This window comes from Molossus molossus, unplaced genomic scaffold (genome assembly GCF_014108415.1).
Source record: "Molossus molossus isolate mMolMol1 unplaced genomic scaffold, mMolMol1.p scaffold_m16_p_15, whole genome shotgun sequence".
Lineage (NCBI taxonomy): Eukaryota > Metazoa > Chordata > Mammalia > Chiroptera > Molossidae > Molossus > Molossus molossus.
This window is the reverse complement of record NW_023425350.1, coordinates 3,751,079-3,765,913: the sequence shown is the minus strand read 5'-3', so window position 1 is coordinate 3,765,913 and position 14,835 is coordinate 3,751,079. Positions and strand designations below refer to the sequence as shown.

The 14,835-nt window shown below is 49.1% G+C and overlaps 1 protein-coding gene across 3 annotated transcripts in view; it reads left to right on the top strand.

The window, feature by feature from the left end:
* The window catches only part of MBOAT2 (membrane bound O-acyltransferase domain containing 2), a 92,178-nt gene continuing 77,343 nt past the window's right edge, over positions 1 to 14,835 (top strand). For 2 of the 3 annotated variants that reach the window (XM_036262692.1, XM_036262689.1), the window contains exon 1: positions 1 to 83. In XM_036262692.1, the coding sequence (XP_036118585.1) occupies positions 9 to 83 (75 nt within the window). In that variant the 5' untranslated portion in view covers positions 1 to 8. Of the gene's footprint in view, positions 84 to 4,698; positions 4,724 to 14,835 lie in introns of those variants that run through there. The other variant, XM_036262690.1, reaches the window with a different exon arrangement.

The following is a 14,835-nucleotide window of genomic DNA, read 5'->3' as shown; positions in this document are numbered from 1 at the left end:
GGCCGGCCATGGCCACCACCAGCACCACAGGCTCCACCCTGCTGCAGCCCCTCAGCAACGCCGTGCAGCTGCCCATCGACCAGGTATCCCAGGCGGCCCTGCTGGCATCGCGCCCCCGCCGCCCCCTCCGGGGCCGGGTGCCATCCGCGCGGGACCTTGGACCTGGGGCGGGGGCCGCCCCTGAAGGGAGGGGGCGACTCGCTTGTTATTGTCTGCCCGCCGCCTGGCACCGGCCGCCCCTCCCGGCGTGCCCACCCAGCCCCCACCCGGCCCGTAACCGTGCCACCGGGGAACGGGGGGGCCGGCACCGACGTGCGCGCGTGCATGCTTGGCCCTGCTCCCGGCCACAGCAGCGCCCGGACCCGGGGCGTGCGGGCACCGGGCGGTTGGCGATCCGGAGCCCCGAAACCACTTTCAGTGCGTGTGGGCACGGGTGTAGACGGCGTGGAAAAGCTGTGCTTCGGGAAAACCCGGGCGTCTGCCCTGCGCGCGTGGCACCCGCTGCCCCACCGGTAGAGGGATAGATGTGCCTAGTAGAGAGCGCGCTGGACAGGGCGTGTGTGGTGTGGAGACCACACGAGGGTCAGCGATCTGGGCTGTGGGACAGTTTGCGTTGAAATGTGGCTAATTGAAGTGAGAGGCAGCAGTCTCCGGGAAGGCAGAGGGTATGAGGAAAAGTCAAAGTGAGTTATAATCCGGGGATTTCTAGGTGAGAAAGTTGCAACCTTGTAGCTAGAAGAAGCCACTCCATCCCTTCTCTCCCACCCTCCAAAAGCCTTTGACACTGTATAGGAAAGGGTGGCCTTTAATTGAGGCCAGCTGAGTTTGTTTGCAAGGCCTAAGGATTATTGTGAAATAAACAGTATCGGTGTGGGTAAAGCAGCATCATGGTTACTCATAAAAGAAAGTTTGTAAGTATTTTGTCAGAGTGACGTTTAGGGAGGTTGCTGATGGGGATAGATGATTAATTGTTCTAGCCCCAAGTTTAAGGTTTGGTAACTTAAGGTAATTGAAAATTTTGCTGAAAGTGATTTTAAATATATTTGATATAGAAAAGCTTACGCTTGACAGGGGACCCTGGTTCACTGCCCTCTTGAATGCGTACTTGTCATTGATGTCATTGGGGATTTCACTTACAATGCAGGCAGGATTCCTCTGTGTCTAGAGTCAGTTTTATAGCAGCGAGATAGGAACAACTCCTGGGCCTGGCATTATGACATTAACTGCCTGTGCGCGACTGTGTTTTTTATTTTTATTTATTTATTTTTGTGTGTGTGTTTTAATAGACTATGTCCAACAAGTTTAAAAAAATTCTACCTTATGTTCAAATCTGAATTCTTTACCTATATTTCAGTCATATCTGAATTCTTTTTTTTATTTTTATTTATTTTTATTTATTTTTTCCATTTTTTGTACAGATAGAATGGGAGGGAGAGAGAGGAAGGGAGAGAGAGTGAGAAACATCGACGTGAAGGGACACACCGAGTGGCTGCCACCCGCATGACCAACCAGGGCCGGGGACAAACTGCAACCGAAGTACGTGCCCTTAGCGGGAACCGAACCCGGGTCTCTCCGGACCGCAGGCCGACGCTCTAACCGCTGAGCCAAACTGGCCAGGGCCATATCTGAATTCTTGACTTGTATTCAGCCCTAGCTGTTGGTTCATAGTAAAATACCTCTACCCCACACATTCCGAAGAGTTATAATGTGGATTGTGTTAATAGATTAAATAAAGAGCCAGTAGTAAAATTAATCTTGTGCTATAAGAAAGTAGTCCTCTCTGTTTATTAATCCGCTGATCAGAACTTAGGGTTTTCCTGTGGAGAAGTCTCACTTCTTTGAACTAAAGTACAGTGTAGGACCTTCTGTGTGTTATGTATTCCATCCTGGCTTTTAAGTAGGCTGCTGCTAGTGTATCAGTGAATGCAGGGCAGGTCCCAGTTTAAAATTTTTTTGCTGATGAGGAGCAAGGTTTATTTTAGGGAGAAAGGTATATTCATATTCTCCCTGTCTCTCTCTCCCCTTACCATGATTAAATTTTTCCTTACTAGGCTAATACCTTTAAATTTATATGAAGCTTATCTTTTAAAGGTAATTTAATATTAATGGACTCCTTTAAACATCTCAGCAGTGCAGAGCAAGTTCTCTTCAGTCCTGTAATATGCAGGGTAAGCCAGGGAAGGTAGCAGGACTTAGAATTTGACTTTCCTTCTTTATGATTGACAGTCTTGATGGGGCACTTTGGACAATCTTCATTCTCTGGGACTACTCTGAATTTGTAGAGACATGTGTATAGTATTTTTTGAGTTGTTTTCTCTAAGCAAGTCTTTTTTCTTTCAATGTTATTTTGTATTAGTTTCAGGTGTACAGCATAACGGTTAGACAATCATGGACTTTACAAAGTGATCCTCTGATACTTCCAGTACCCACCTGGCACCACACACACGTATTACAATATTATTGACTATATCCTCTGCGCTGTACTTTACATCCCGTGACTGTTTTGTAACTACCAGTCTGTACTTCTCAAGCCCTTCACCTTTTCACCCGCCCCCCAACCCCCTCTCATCTGGCAACCATCAGTCTGTTCTCTGTGAGTCTGTTTCTGTTGTTTGTTTATTTATTTTGTTTTTTAGATTCCACATAAGTGAAATCACCTGATATGTGTCTTTCTCTACTGACTTATTTCATGTAGCATAATACCCTCTTTGTCCATCCATGCTGTTGCAAATGGTAAGATTTCATTTTTTTTTTTTTATGGCCGAGTAATATTCCATTAAATATGTCTCACAGCTTTTTTAACCACTCATCTATTGATGGGCAGGTGGGTTGCTTCTAAATCTTGGCTATTGTGAATCATGCTGCAGTAAACATAGGGGCACATAAATCCTTTTGAATTAGTGTTTTGGGTTCCTTTGAATATATCCCCAAAAGTGGAATATATCCCTGGTTCATAAGGCAGTTTCATTTTACATTTTTTGAAGAACCTTCATATTGCTTTCCTTAGTGGCTGCACCAATGTGTATTCCCACCAACAGTACAGGAGGGTTCCCTTTTCTCCATAGTCTTGCCAACACCTGTTTGTTGATTTATTGATGACAGCTATTCTGACAGGTGTGAGGTGATAGCTCATTGTGATTTTAATTTGCATTTCTCTGATGATTAGTGACATTGAGTATCTTTTCATGTCTATTTGGCCACCTGTATGTCCTCTTTGGAGAAATGGCTATTTAGGTCCTCTGCCCCTTTTTAAATTGGATTGTTTGTTTTTCTAAGCAAGTTTTAATAATATTGAATTAATATCAACTAAAGCCTTAACTTTTTATATTGTGATAATAGTTTCTAGCACTAAAGAGTTGGCTTTTTTTTTTTTTTAAAGCTCTTGGAATAACTAAAAATTCTTTTTGTAAAATTGGATGAATAGTCATTTAGCCATTATTTTAAAACTGAGCAAAATAGAAAGTAATTTTTGTAATATGTAAATAATTGAGTCCAAGTTAGACAAAGTTTAAGAATCGGTTGTAATCAAATCGTGTGATTTAACAGGAGAAGGCAAGTCAGGAAATGCAAAGTGTAAAAATATAACTTGTTAGTACATGTTAATTTGGTATGAACTAATTAACAGTGTTTTGAAAATTTAGGAGATTATAAAAGTAGCTGTTTGATCTCAGAGAAAGAAAGGACCTTAGGGCCAGAAAAGTAGTTTAGCTTTTTTACTAGAGTGTAGAATTTATGAAATCATAGAAATTATTGGTATGTATGGAATACAGGGAGGAGCAAAAGTAGGTTTACAGTTGTTCATATGGAAAATAATACAATAATTAATGACTAATTATACAAGAATAAATTTAGTGTTTTGTGTACTCGCAGCTGTCAACTTACTTAAGTCCCACCCTGTGTAAGAATGTACGCTGCAAGTGATGTTGGAGAGAAAGGAGGAAATCAATGTTTAACGATAAGACCAGGCAAGGAAAAGGAGCAAGATGTCTTGCCTTAGACCCTGGATGTTTAATCTTTCCTGAGTTCCATCGTGACCTTGAGGAACCATAGCATTTGTTTAATAGGCCTTGAATTTAAATAAAAATATAAAATCTAGTATCAAGTGAGGTTCTCAGCTGCTTTAAGGTGGGAAATACCCAGCACCCAGTGTGTCCCCTCGCCGGCCTTGCATTCCAGGGGACTTGACTTCTAGGGCAGCAGTCGGGGAGAGGCTATGTGGAGGGAGCGTGGGTTCGAGGAGGGTTTGGGGTAAGGGAGAGCTGTGCCAACAAGGGCCGAAGGTGCCAGGGAGAGGGCATCAGATACCAGCACATGTAATCCTGTCCTTTATTAGTTGCTGACGTGGTGAATTTTCAAAAGGCCTCAGAGTGAGGGGTACCAAGGAAAGGAGAATGACTGCATGTCCCGGATCAGCCTGTTTTTTTCCCTTTTAAATCTCAACACATTTGTTCTATTGCATTTGATTTACCTACGTCTCTGAGTTACCAGACTGAGGTTGTTCTCCAGCTCTCTTCCTCCCTCCCTTCCTCCCTCGGACCCTCGGTCCCTCCCTCCTTCTCTCTCCTTTTTTTGTTGGTAAGGGGGAGCCTGGGGTTTTGAAAGATGTGATTTATTAGCTCTTTTCCTATTGCAGAACCAGCAGTGCAGATGAGGACCATGTAGGAGATACCAGGCTTTCCTCATGCAAGAAAATGCTATTAAAGCCTTGCAGACTGGCATCCAGGTGTGCGTGGGGGGCTGTAATTGAGTTATAATGGACACTGTAACATTATATTAGTTTCAGGTGTACAACATCATGACTCGTTATTCGCATATATTGTGAAGTGATTACCACACTACGTCTAGTTAACACCCATTAACTAACATCTGTGAAGAATCGTGCGTTTCTTTCTTTCTTAACCGTTTTGCTTCCTTACTGCCCATGATGCTGTAATTGCTGGGAAACTAGGGCGAATTTCCTTAGCGACGTGACATCCAGGGTGAGGACCAGTTAGGGATGAGACTGGGCTCTTCGAACATGATGTTTGGGGACAAGGTCATTGTTTTAAGGATGATATGCTCAACTTTTTGGGTGAGAAGAGGGGCAAGAGGGAGACTCAGGTATTTTGAACGGTTTGGAGGAGGGAGAAGAAGGTGGGAGGGGGAAGGAGGACAACCTGGTGTATGTTATTAATCCTGCAAAACCAGGCAGTAATTTTAATGGGTGCCACCTTACAGTTTACAGATTTCTTTCACCTACGTTATATTATTTAATTGAATATTCAAACCTTATAAAGTCCAAACAAAATTCAAGGCTTGAGGTATTTTTAGCTTCAGGGGGAAATATATATATATATGTTTATATTTGACCTTGAAGGAAAAGGTCAGTTTTAATGTATAGTCTTAACGTGTGGCAAATGATTTTGGTGGATCATTGTTTTAGATCTGGGTGGCCTAAATATTCGTGAAGGAGAGGGCGGAGGAGAACTTCCTGAATACTGACGCGCTGGTTGTCAAGGTTAGGACAGGGAAAAGCACGTGTGCGTAAGAGAGAGGCGCCCGGCTTATAAAAAATCCCGGTTCCTTTTTGGTCACTTTGCTGATTGAGACCTCGTCTGTATATTTTCACCGTATACTCTGTGGACAGTCAATGACATGAAGTGATATATTAGGGAAAAGATAGTTTACAGTGGTAACCTCTTTAATCCTCCAGTCCTGTACTCTGGTGAACCCCAGTTTATAGAGGAAGCTCTCAGTACTGAGCCTTTTTCAGAGTATGTCTTTTAGAAGAAGCCAATCAAGAATTAACTTGATTTCAAAATGGCCATTTGAATGCTCTAGGTTTAGGACATAAATATTTAACTATGCCCAGTTGGTGTGGCTCAGTGGTTGAGCATCCACCCATACACCAAGAGGTTGCCGGTTCGATTCCCGATCAGGGCACATGCTGGAGTTATGGGCTCGATCCCCAGTGGGGAGAGGGCAGGAGGCAGCCAATCGGTATGTCTCTCTCATCCATGTTTCTCTCTCTCTCTCCCTTCCTCTCTCTCTAAAAATAAGTTTTAAAATAGGTTAAAAAAATTTAATTTGTCTCTCATGTCCATTTTCCCACCTACAAGGCGCCTGTCTTCACCAGGAGATCCCTGGATACCAAGCCAGTGTCTGGGGAAGAGTCCTTTTCAAAGGAATACACGAGGCCGGGGGCCTCGAATCTGTGTTTTAGGCCCTGTCACTTAACTAATTTACACGAGTGAGTTTTCCCCTGTAAAATGTGTGTTGCACTTCGTTTTAAAGTCCCACAATTCTTTGTTTCATTCACTGAAGAAGCTGCTCCAAATTCTTCTTGGCCCAGGATGGAGAGAAGAGAGATACAGACTTACGGGAGGAAAGGGACGAATACGTTTTGAGGACATTTCCAACAGTGAGAGTTGAAACTGCCTCCTGTTTAATGGAAGCGGCTGAGCAAAGCACCACGTGGCCTGAAAAATGCCAGAACGTGGGTTCCCCGTGCCGGAGTCCGCTTCCCTTTGTCGCAGGAAGTAGTGGCGTGGGGGTGTCGTGGAACCATGACTGGGCTTGGAACCAGACTCCGCCAGCCTTGTGCTCGGTGGAAAAGTCTTGTGTTTATCTTACAGCCCCGGATGCTTCATCTGTACGGTAAAGACAGTAATTAGTACCCACGTGTAGATGGTTGTGAAGCTTAAAGCAATCTGTGCGGCCCAGGCCGGGGGCTCCGCTGGTTGGAGTGTCGTCCTGTGCACCAAAAGGTTGCAGGTTCGATTCTCAGGCAGGTGCATACAGGAGGCAACCAGTCAGTGTCTCTCTCACATCAATATTTCTCTCCCTCTCTCTTTCCCCTGCCTCTCTCCCTAAATCAATAAGAAAAGTATCCTCAGGTGAGGATTAAAACACAAAGAAACAACGATCCGTGTAAAGGGTCTGACTCCTATGCATGTTCACTACAAGGTCTTTTTATACATATTTACAACATATTTGGAATTGAGTTTGTATTTTTCTGTCTGGAAGTTCATGTATACACCATTTTTCATCGTTAGGGCTTCCTTTTGAGGAAGGGGAGATGAGGGTTAGGTTTGGTCCTTTGCCCGCACAGCGGTTAAACAGGATTATCATCCCGTTTTGAATGTGGAGTCAAAAGTGGTTTTTCTGCTTCCTTATTGCTTCAAGAGATCTTTGTCCTCCTGCTTTAAAAATACTTCCTGTGTTATTGCTGCCTCACTAGGTACAAATAACCCTAGCCTCTGTTTATTGTGGTCTATCAGGGCTCGCTCACTCCAGGAAAATGATCAAAACAGCTCACACGTGGCCATTGCACACGTGGCCTGCAGTGGGTTCAACAGGTGGGATCCTACAGTGATAGAACTTGGCGAGATTTCTGTGCAGTTAAAGGAGCCGTAAACATGGCCCTCGGCAGCGTGATCATTTGATGATTTTACGAGGGACCTGGGTGAACCCTGACGCCATGCTGTGGTAAACATGTTGGGGTGGGAAGGGGTGGGGGAGGGCTAGCGTGTGAAAAGGTAGAGTTGGAACGGGAGATCTGAGCCGGCGCGAATGGGTGCCCTTCCTTGGTTTGTCACCATGCTGAGCATCCTTCCGCCCGCGCGGTGTCAGTGCGCCTTGCGTGGCAACCTCTGGCTGCCATTGACTGCTTTCTAATTTGAACAGCAGAAGCACGCTGGATTTGGCGTGTGCATGCTGCTTCGTGTCTGTGTATCCGTCAGGGTTCTGGCAGGAGACAGGTGGAACTGGGTAACCAAGGAGACTTTAGGAACCATTTAGTACTAAGATTTGGCAGGTTAGGGGAATCAGCAAGGATGCCACCTCCGCTGGGCCTGCAGGGGCACAGGAAGGACGGGAAAGAGCCCCGGGGAGCAGAACCCCATGGGGAGCCGTAGGGGTTGCCTGCCAGGAGGAGTTGTGGCCCCAGTGAGGGGCCACCCAGCCTGCGGTGGAGTGAGGGCGGGGACGAATACCCCCCTCCCCATCCTCCGCCTTTTGCTGGCGCCTCCTTCAGGGCAGAGTAGAGAGGAGAGTGGATCTGGAAGGCATTTAAATCTCCTCCAGAACACGGACCACTGCGTGTTTGCAGAGTTGCTCACTTCTCTACCTGATGAACACAAAGAAAGAACCTTGTCAGACGGAGGAGAGAGAACCTTGCTCAGACCTCCCAGCCCCCACCCGTAACACCTCCCACTCCCACGGACAGGGGTGGGCAGTTGCCCAGAGCCACACACACAGAGGTGCTGCCGCTGGGTTCGAACCCAGGCCCCCTCTCGTGCTTTTCCAGCAAGGCCCCCTCCAGACATTTTCCTGTAAGTGTAGCTCCCTGCCTTGCTGAGCTGTTTCCCGTGCCGGGGTCCCCAGCTCTCCTCTGGGCCCAGCACCCGTGTCCGCACTCGGCCGGAGCCGTGCTGTCTGCTCCGGATCTGTGAGGTCTGCCCCGTCCCTCCAGCCACCCCTCCGCCCTCTTCAAGCCTGTGTGCATGAGATGCACACCCTTTGGGTGAGGACATACTTCTGGCTTGGGCTGGGGGTCCCCGGTGGACCTTCCGGGAGCTGCCCCATATTTCTGTCCAGCAGCAGCGCTCTCGCAGGGCTGGGCATCCTGCCCCCTTGCCGAGCCGGACCCCAACGACGTCCCCGTGTCTGCAGAGCCAACGCCCAGGGTCACCTGCATCTGACGTTGTTGGGAAGGGGTTAATGAGCTCATTCTTGGGATCTTTCCACTGGCCCCTTGTCCGATGTGAGTACTTCCAACTCTAGGAATTAGTGGTACGTGACCCCCGTTTGGTTCCCCGGAGACCTGGCTGCCCCCCCAGCCGCACCTGCGCTGACGGCCTGCGGCACGTGGGTGTGTGCGTCCTTCACAGTCCCCTGCCAGGCCGCGACCCCTCTACGGGCAGGCCTCTCGCACGCCGGGTCTCACGCCGAGCCCATCCTTGGCGCGGAGTGTTGGGTTCGCGGGGCTAGGGTGGTGCAGAGCGCAGACGGCCTCCGGTTCTGATGGCACCTGCCAGCCGTGTGCTTGGCCGTGCTGATCTGTGAGCCCCAGTGCCCTGGTCTGCCAAATGGGGCGATCGTGGCCCTGCCTCGGAGGGTTCTGGGCGGTGGTAGGGGGGAGTGCGGGGGAGGGCAGACGCAGTGAGAGCCCCGTCAGGCTTGGGTGTTGCTAACTGGGCGCTTTGCCAGGGCTTGTGGAGGACGCTGTGCCCGTCCCGCGGGGTCTTCAGTCTGTCGGCGTGTTTCAGGGTCCATCTTTACAAATCCTCGTCTGAGGACATGTTTCCATTTACCTTTAGCTAGAGTGGGGGAGAGAGCAGGAGAGACAGAGAAACATCGATGTGAGAGACACACATTGATTGGTTGCCTCTCGCACGACCCAGACCAGGGCTGGGGACCCAACTGCAACCAAGGTACGTGTCCTTGACCGGAATCGAACCCAAGACTCTTCGGTCCGCGGGCCGACGCTCTAACCGCTGAGCCACACCGACCAGGGCAGTATTCGAGTGTCTAGTGTGTGGCTGACAGTGTGCCGGACTCACAGGCACAGAGGACAGTGTGGCTGCCGGACTTTCCAACTTTTTCAAAACAATGGTTGCTGGGAGGAGTTGGCCCAGGGGCACGGAGTGACAGGAGCCGAGCTCCTAGTGAGACTGGTGCTCAGGGGGACCCCCGGGATTTCTCCTGGGAACGTGTCACTTTGCACTGTCTGGCGCTCACCCCCTCTGGGCTGGGAGGCAGTGACCCTTCTCCGGCTAAGGCGCCTCCTTGTCTTTGCAGCTCCGCGGCGTGGGCTCGGGGCCCGCCGCGCAGCCCGAGGTTCGGACCCGTGCTGGGAGGTCCCCAAGGATGCGCAGCAGACCTCTCTCAGGCAAGGAAGTGACAACCTCCGTGTCGGCTGACTTCTTCAAGAGGGTTACTTAAATGGAGATGTGTGGAGCAATGGCGATTTGGGGAAATGTGACTGATTGATTATTCAGAAGGAAATGAAGATGAACGTGGGAGGGGCCAGTGTGCTCCTCGAGATGATTATACAGGGTGGGTGATAAGGGGTGATTGGGAGGAAGCTGTATCGGCGCTGTTATCAAGACAGTCAGAAAATGGAAGGCTTCAGTGTGCATAACTGCCTTCCCCATCAAGAACAGAGGCTGCTGTGCCCTGCCGCTCTCCTTTTAGGGGGGGCTCCGCAAGGACTCCACGTCCTCCAGCTGGCCCTCCAGTCAGCAGTCCAGGGGCGGCCTGGCCTTGGCCAGCAGCAGCTGTCATCAGCAGATCCTCCGAGGGCGAGCAGCGTCTTGTGGAGTGACGAAGTCAGGGACCCCACTCCCTCATCTCCCTGCCCCAAGCTGCCACCCACATGGACCTCACTCCTGTCCAGGCATCGGGCAAACATGGCACATCCTTTTTGTTTTAATTCAGAGTCCCATAGAAACCTTTTTTCATTTTTAGAGGTTTTTTGTGCCAAACTAGGTGTCTGTGGAAGGTCAGAGTTATAGCTGATACATAATGTAAATATATCTAAATACTCAGTGCATGTGTATTATCTATCTATCTATCTATCTATCTATCTATCTATCTATCTATTTTTATCCTCACCTGAAGACATTTTTACATTCATCTTCAGATAGAGCGGGAGGGAGAGACGGAGGGAGAGAGGAAAGAAGAGAGAGAGAGACACATCGACTAGTTGCCACCCACACGACCTCAACCGGGGCCGGGGACAAACTGCAACTGAGGTGCGTGCCCTTAGCGGGAACCGAACCTGGGTCTCTCAGATCCGCGGGCGGGTGCTCTAACCGCTGAGCCAAACCGGCTGGTATGTGTGTATTAAAATGAAATAGCTGTCTGCTTGTGCAAACAAGCAAAAAAGTATGAATGCTTTCATTCTCTTTTGGAAACTAAGTTACAGGCAGAGCTACAACACAGGAAAGTCCAGTGACGGTTACCTTGTTAAGACGCCTCGGAGCGGGAGGCTCTCTGCCTTTTGCAAAATGGCTTGTTTCAGAAGCAGGTTTCTCCCGGGCGCCCGGTAGGTAGTGATCGAATGGAATGCATCTAAGTGAACGGTAGTACATTTCACAGATAAATGTAAACACCTGCGGTGAAGCTCTAGAAATCAATTGCATAGAAGGACAGTTACCTGAGACCAGCATAACATTTTATGAATAAACCCCGAGAGTTTTGTTTATTGTAAGGTGATTAGCTGAGCAGGTCATGGTGGAGCAGTTAATGTTGACATAATTCCAAATTAAAATGTGTGGATGGCTGCAGATAAGAGCATGTATATAAATGGACCGTTGCCTGAGGTGTGGGCAGCACGACTATCCAGAAGGCCCCCCCACTCCTGCTGATGGTCCCCAAGCTGATTTTTCAAGGGAAGGTAGAACTTTGGATTTTTTTGTGTGTGTGTGTGACAGTAACTTAAAAATGTTGGCTAAAAGTTTTATTTTCCTGAGCCTGAACAACACACCTAGGCCAGATTTAGCTTATTGGCCATCGGGAGGCAGGCGTAGTTTCTGTTACAGTTGGTGGTGGCCAGTCCCGTCTGAAGTGTGCTGTCCTGTCCTGAGACTTCAGAGGGACCAGTGTGCGGAGCGGATCACAGCCGTCGCAGGCGGTGAGGGCAACAGGAGACCTGGAGACCATGTCCTGCAGTAGTGGAAGACGTAATTCTTGTATTTCATCACTTAGTCATTTTATCCTTAAATTGGCCAAAGGAATTTTAAATTTGATCTGACTCGTTTTTTCATCCAGAGAGGGTCACCTCTTGGAATGATCTTGAAAGTTAAGACCCCATTAAGGTGGGAAGGTTGGAATTTCACACTCCTCCCCTTTCGTTCTTTTTCAGGTCCACTGGTGATTGGTCTAAGTGGCGAAGGCCCTTTTATGGGGTGTGACAGTTTGAAAAATAAGTCTAGCTGGTAGGGAAAAAGAATAACGTTTGGAAAGGTCTTGATTACCATACCAGCCCCTGTCCGCTTTGTCATTTGTTAAGAGGGCATATTGAATTGTGGCCGGAACACTTTATCTTGTGGTAACTGTCCTGGCCTTGGGGCTTACACGGATTCTGCAGTGTGCTTTGCTGTGGCGGGTGGCACGCCCTCCATACCGGGCCTGGCACAGCTGTTCACGCTAGCTGCGTACCAAGAATAGAAGTGGCAGGGGGTTTGGGTGTCTGAGGAGAGCCGAGGGGATGGAGGACGAGGGCGGGGCGGAGGTGCCCTCAGCGGGTACTTAGTATCTTTGGCGATAGTTAAGGGGTCCTGACTGAGATTATTATCCCAGTCCCTGAACATGTCCTGGAATGTGAGACGAGTCATGTCTTCTCCTTTTGTTCTTGGAAAATATTTTTATGTTTTTAAATATGTTTGTTTTGATTTTTTTAGAGAGAGAGGAAGAGAGAGAGAGAGAGAAAAACATCAATGGGCTGCCTTCTGCACGCCCCCTACTGGGGATTGAACTCACGACCCTGGCATGTGCCCTGACTGGGAATCGAACCAGGACCTCTCAGTCCGTGGGATGACACTCAGTCCACTGAGCCACACTGGCTGGGCTGGAAAATATTTTTAAAGCTGCAATCGACCAAGAAAAATGTTGGTAAATCTGGCTTCCCTGCCTTGGCTTTAGCCTTTCACCAGATTTTGGGTAGAAATTCTGATAAACAAATCAAAATTGAAGAGTAGAATTCCAGGTGCCGTCGATTTGTGTAAGTGTGGGAAGTTTTGATGTAGGTTGGAAGGACTCATTCTAAGGAGCCAGGCTTCTTTTCTGAGGTACGGGAAATACGAATTAATGGAGAAATACGCTGTTCCAAGAAGAACTTTTGGCATAAGCTCAAGAGTTTGACCACATAGGACTGTCACGTAATTTATAAAATGACTTCGTTAGCAATATGACATTTGGTAGGAAACACTTGTAGATTTTTGTTTTTTAAATCCTTATCCGAGGATATTTTTCCATTTATCTTCAGGTAAAGTGGGAAGGAGGGAGGGAGGGAGGGAAGGAGAGAGAGAGAGAAACATCGACGTGAGAGGGACATATCAGTCGGTTGCCTCCTGCATGACCCTGACCAGGGCCGGGGATGAACCGCAACCGAGGTATGGGCCCTTGAGTGGAATCGAACCTATAACTCCTTGGTCTGTGGGCCGACGCTGTAACTGCTGAGTGCTTACAGATTTTTAAAAAAATTCTTGCTTGGCATACTAAAGGGGGCTGTTTCCGCCAAGATAAAATAGATGGCAGAAGGAACCTCTGGAAAATATGGAAACACACTAAACTGCGTTTCCCCATTGTGTCCCTAACTCTAGATTTGGTAGATGGACGTTGTTGGAGGGTTGGCTCTTGTGAAATGACGGGGAATGTGGAGGCCGGCGCTGCGGCTAGGCGGTGTGGTGGCCAGCACCGGCCCTGCGTCTGTCTGCTGAACAGTCGCGGCGACAGGAGGGCGAGGTGCAGCGAGGGCAGGCCCCGTGTTCTGTGCATCTCCTAGGGGGAGATGGCCATGATCAAAGTCGGCACCCTTTCTGAAGCTGGGAACCAAGGAGTCGAGGTGGTGGTGGAGAGGACAAACCTTGGACAGATGGGCGTCGTCGTGAGAACCACTGTCGAATTGGGAGGTTTCAGTCCCTGGTGAATGTTGGTACTCTCGGAACATTTTTTAAAATGGACATCGATGTCAGGTTCGACGGGAGTAGCGAAGGCAGGAAGGGATGAGTGGCTATCCGCTGAGCCTGTGGTGCAGGCCAGGGGTCACAGGGGCTCCTGGACAGACGCCAAGACGAAGACGCTCTGGTTCTGGTTCTGCCACTTCTCGTCTAGCAGGAGGAGGAAGACGGACAGTTACGGCAGCATGTAACGCGGGTCCGAAGAGAGAGACGTCGGGGTTAATTCGTAGGGTCCCAGCAATGTCAGTGGACTAAAGATAATAGGACGTTATTGTTCTCACCTGACAGTTTCGATGTCAGTGGTCCAGACCGCTGGATAGTTCTGCTCCGCCGATCGTATGAAGACCTGTGTTCCTTCTGACACCTTGTTCTGCTCGGTAGCAAAACGCAGTAGCAGGACAATAGGGTGGAGCTTTGTCACCAGCCTGGTTGGCTTACGGACAGCGGTCTGGTCCTTAAGCTTGAGGTTCCACGAGAACCCCCTTCACAGATTGCTGTGTCCTCTGACCAAAGTTTCTGATTCAGTAGGTCTGGGTGGGGGCCGATACTTGGCAAGTGTAGCTGGTTCACGGGTGATGTTGCTGCTGCCGAACTGGTGATCATGCTTTGAGAATGTGGAGACTTCAGCCACCCAGCCGACGGGAAGGGGGAAGAACCCCGTGGCACAGTTGTTGGCCAGGAGTGGCACATACCTCTTCAGCTCACATTCCTTTCGCTGGAGCTCCGCCACATGGCCACCCTCCAGCGCGGAGCGGGGTGGAGGTGGCCATGCTCAGCCACCGCAGTCTGTATTCACTCAGGGAGAGACAGCTGTCACTTGGGGTTGGATGGTCAGGGCAAGGTGACGTTTGAGCCCAACTCTTGATGGGTAAATGTGTCTGGTAACTCAGAGCAAACGTGTAGCTTCTAGATGAGGAAACAGTGTTTGTAAAGGAGCGCGGGGCAGGCTCACTCCTTCAGTGAACGTTGATTGGTGGCAGGCCTGTGCGAGGCCACGAGTGGTGGACACCAGAGGGGAGGCGGGCAGGTCTGACGGCGGAGCTGATGTGGAGCCAGCGTGCTTCATGCGTGGACATTCTGGTGGTGCAGATCACGGCTCCAGGTCTCACTTCGGTTCGGGCTGTGGTCGTGCCACGTGGCATCACGTACCCGCTGTGTGGGCCTGGCTTTG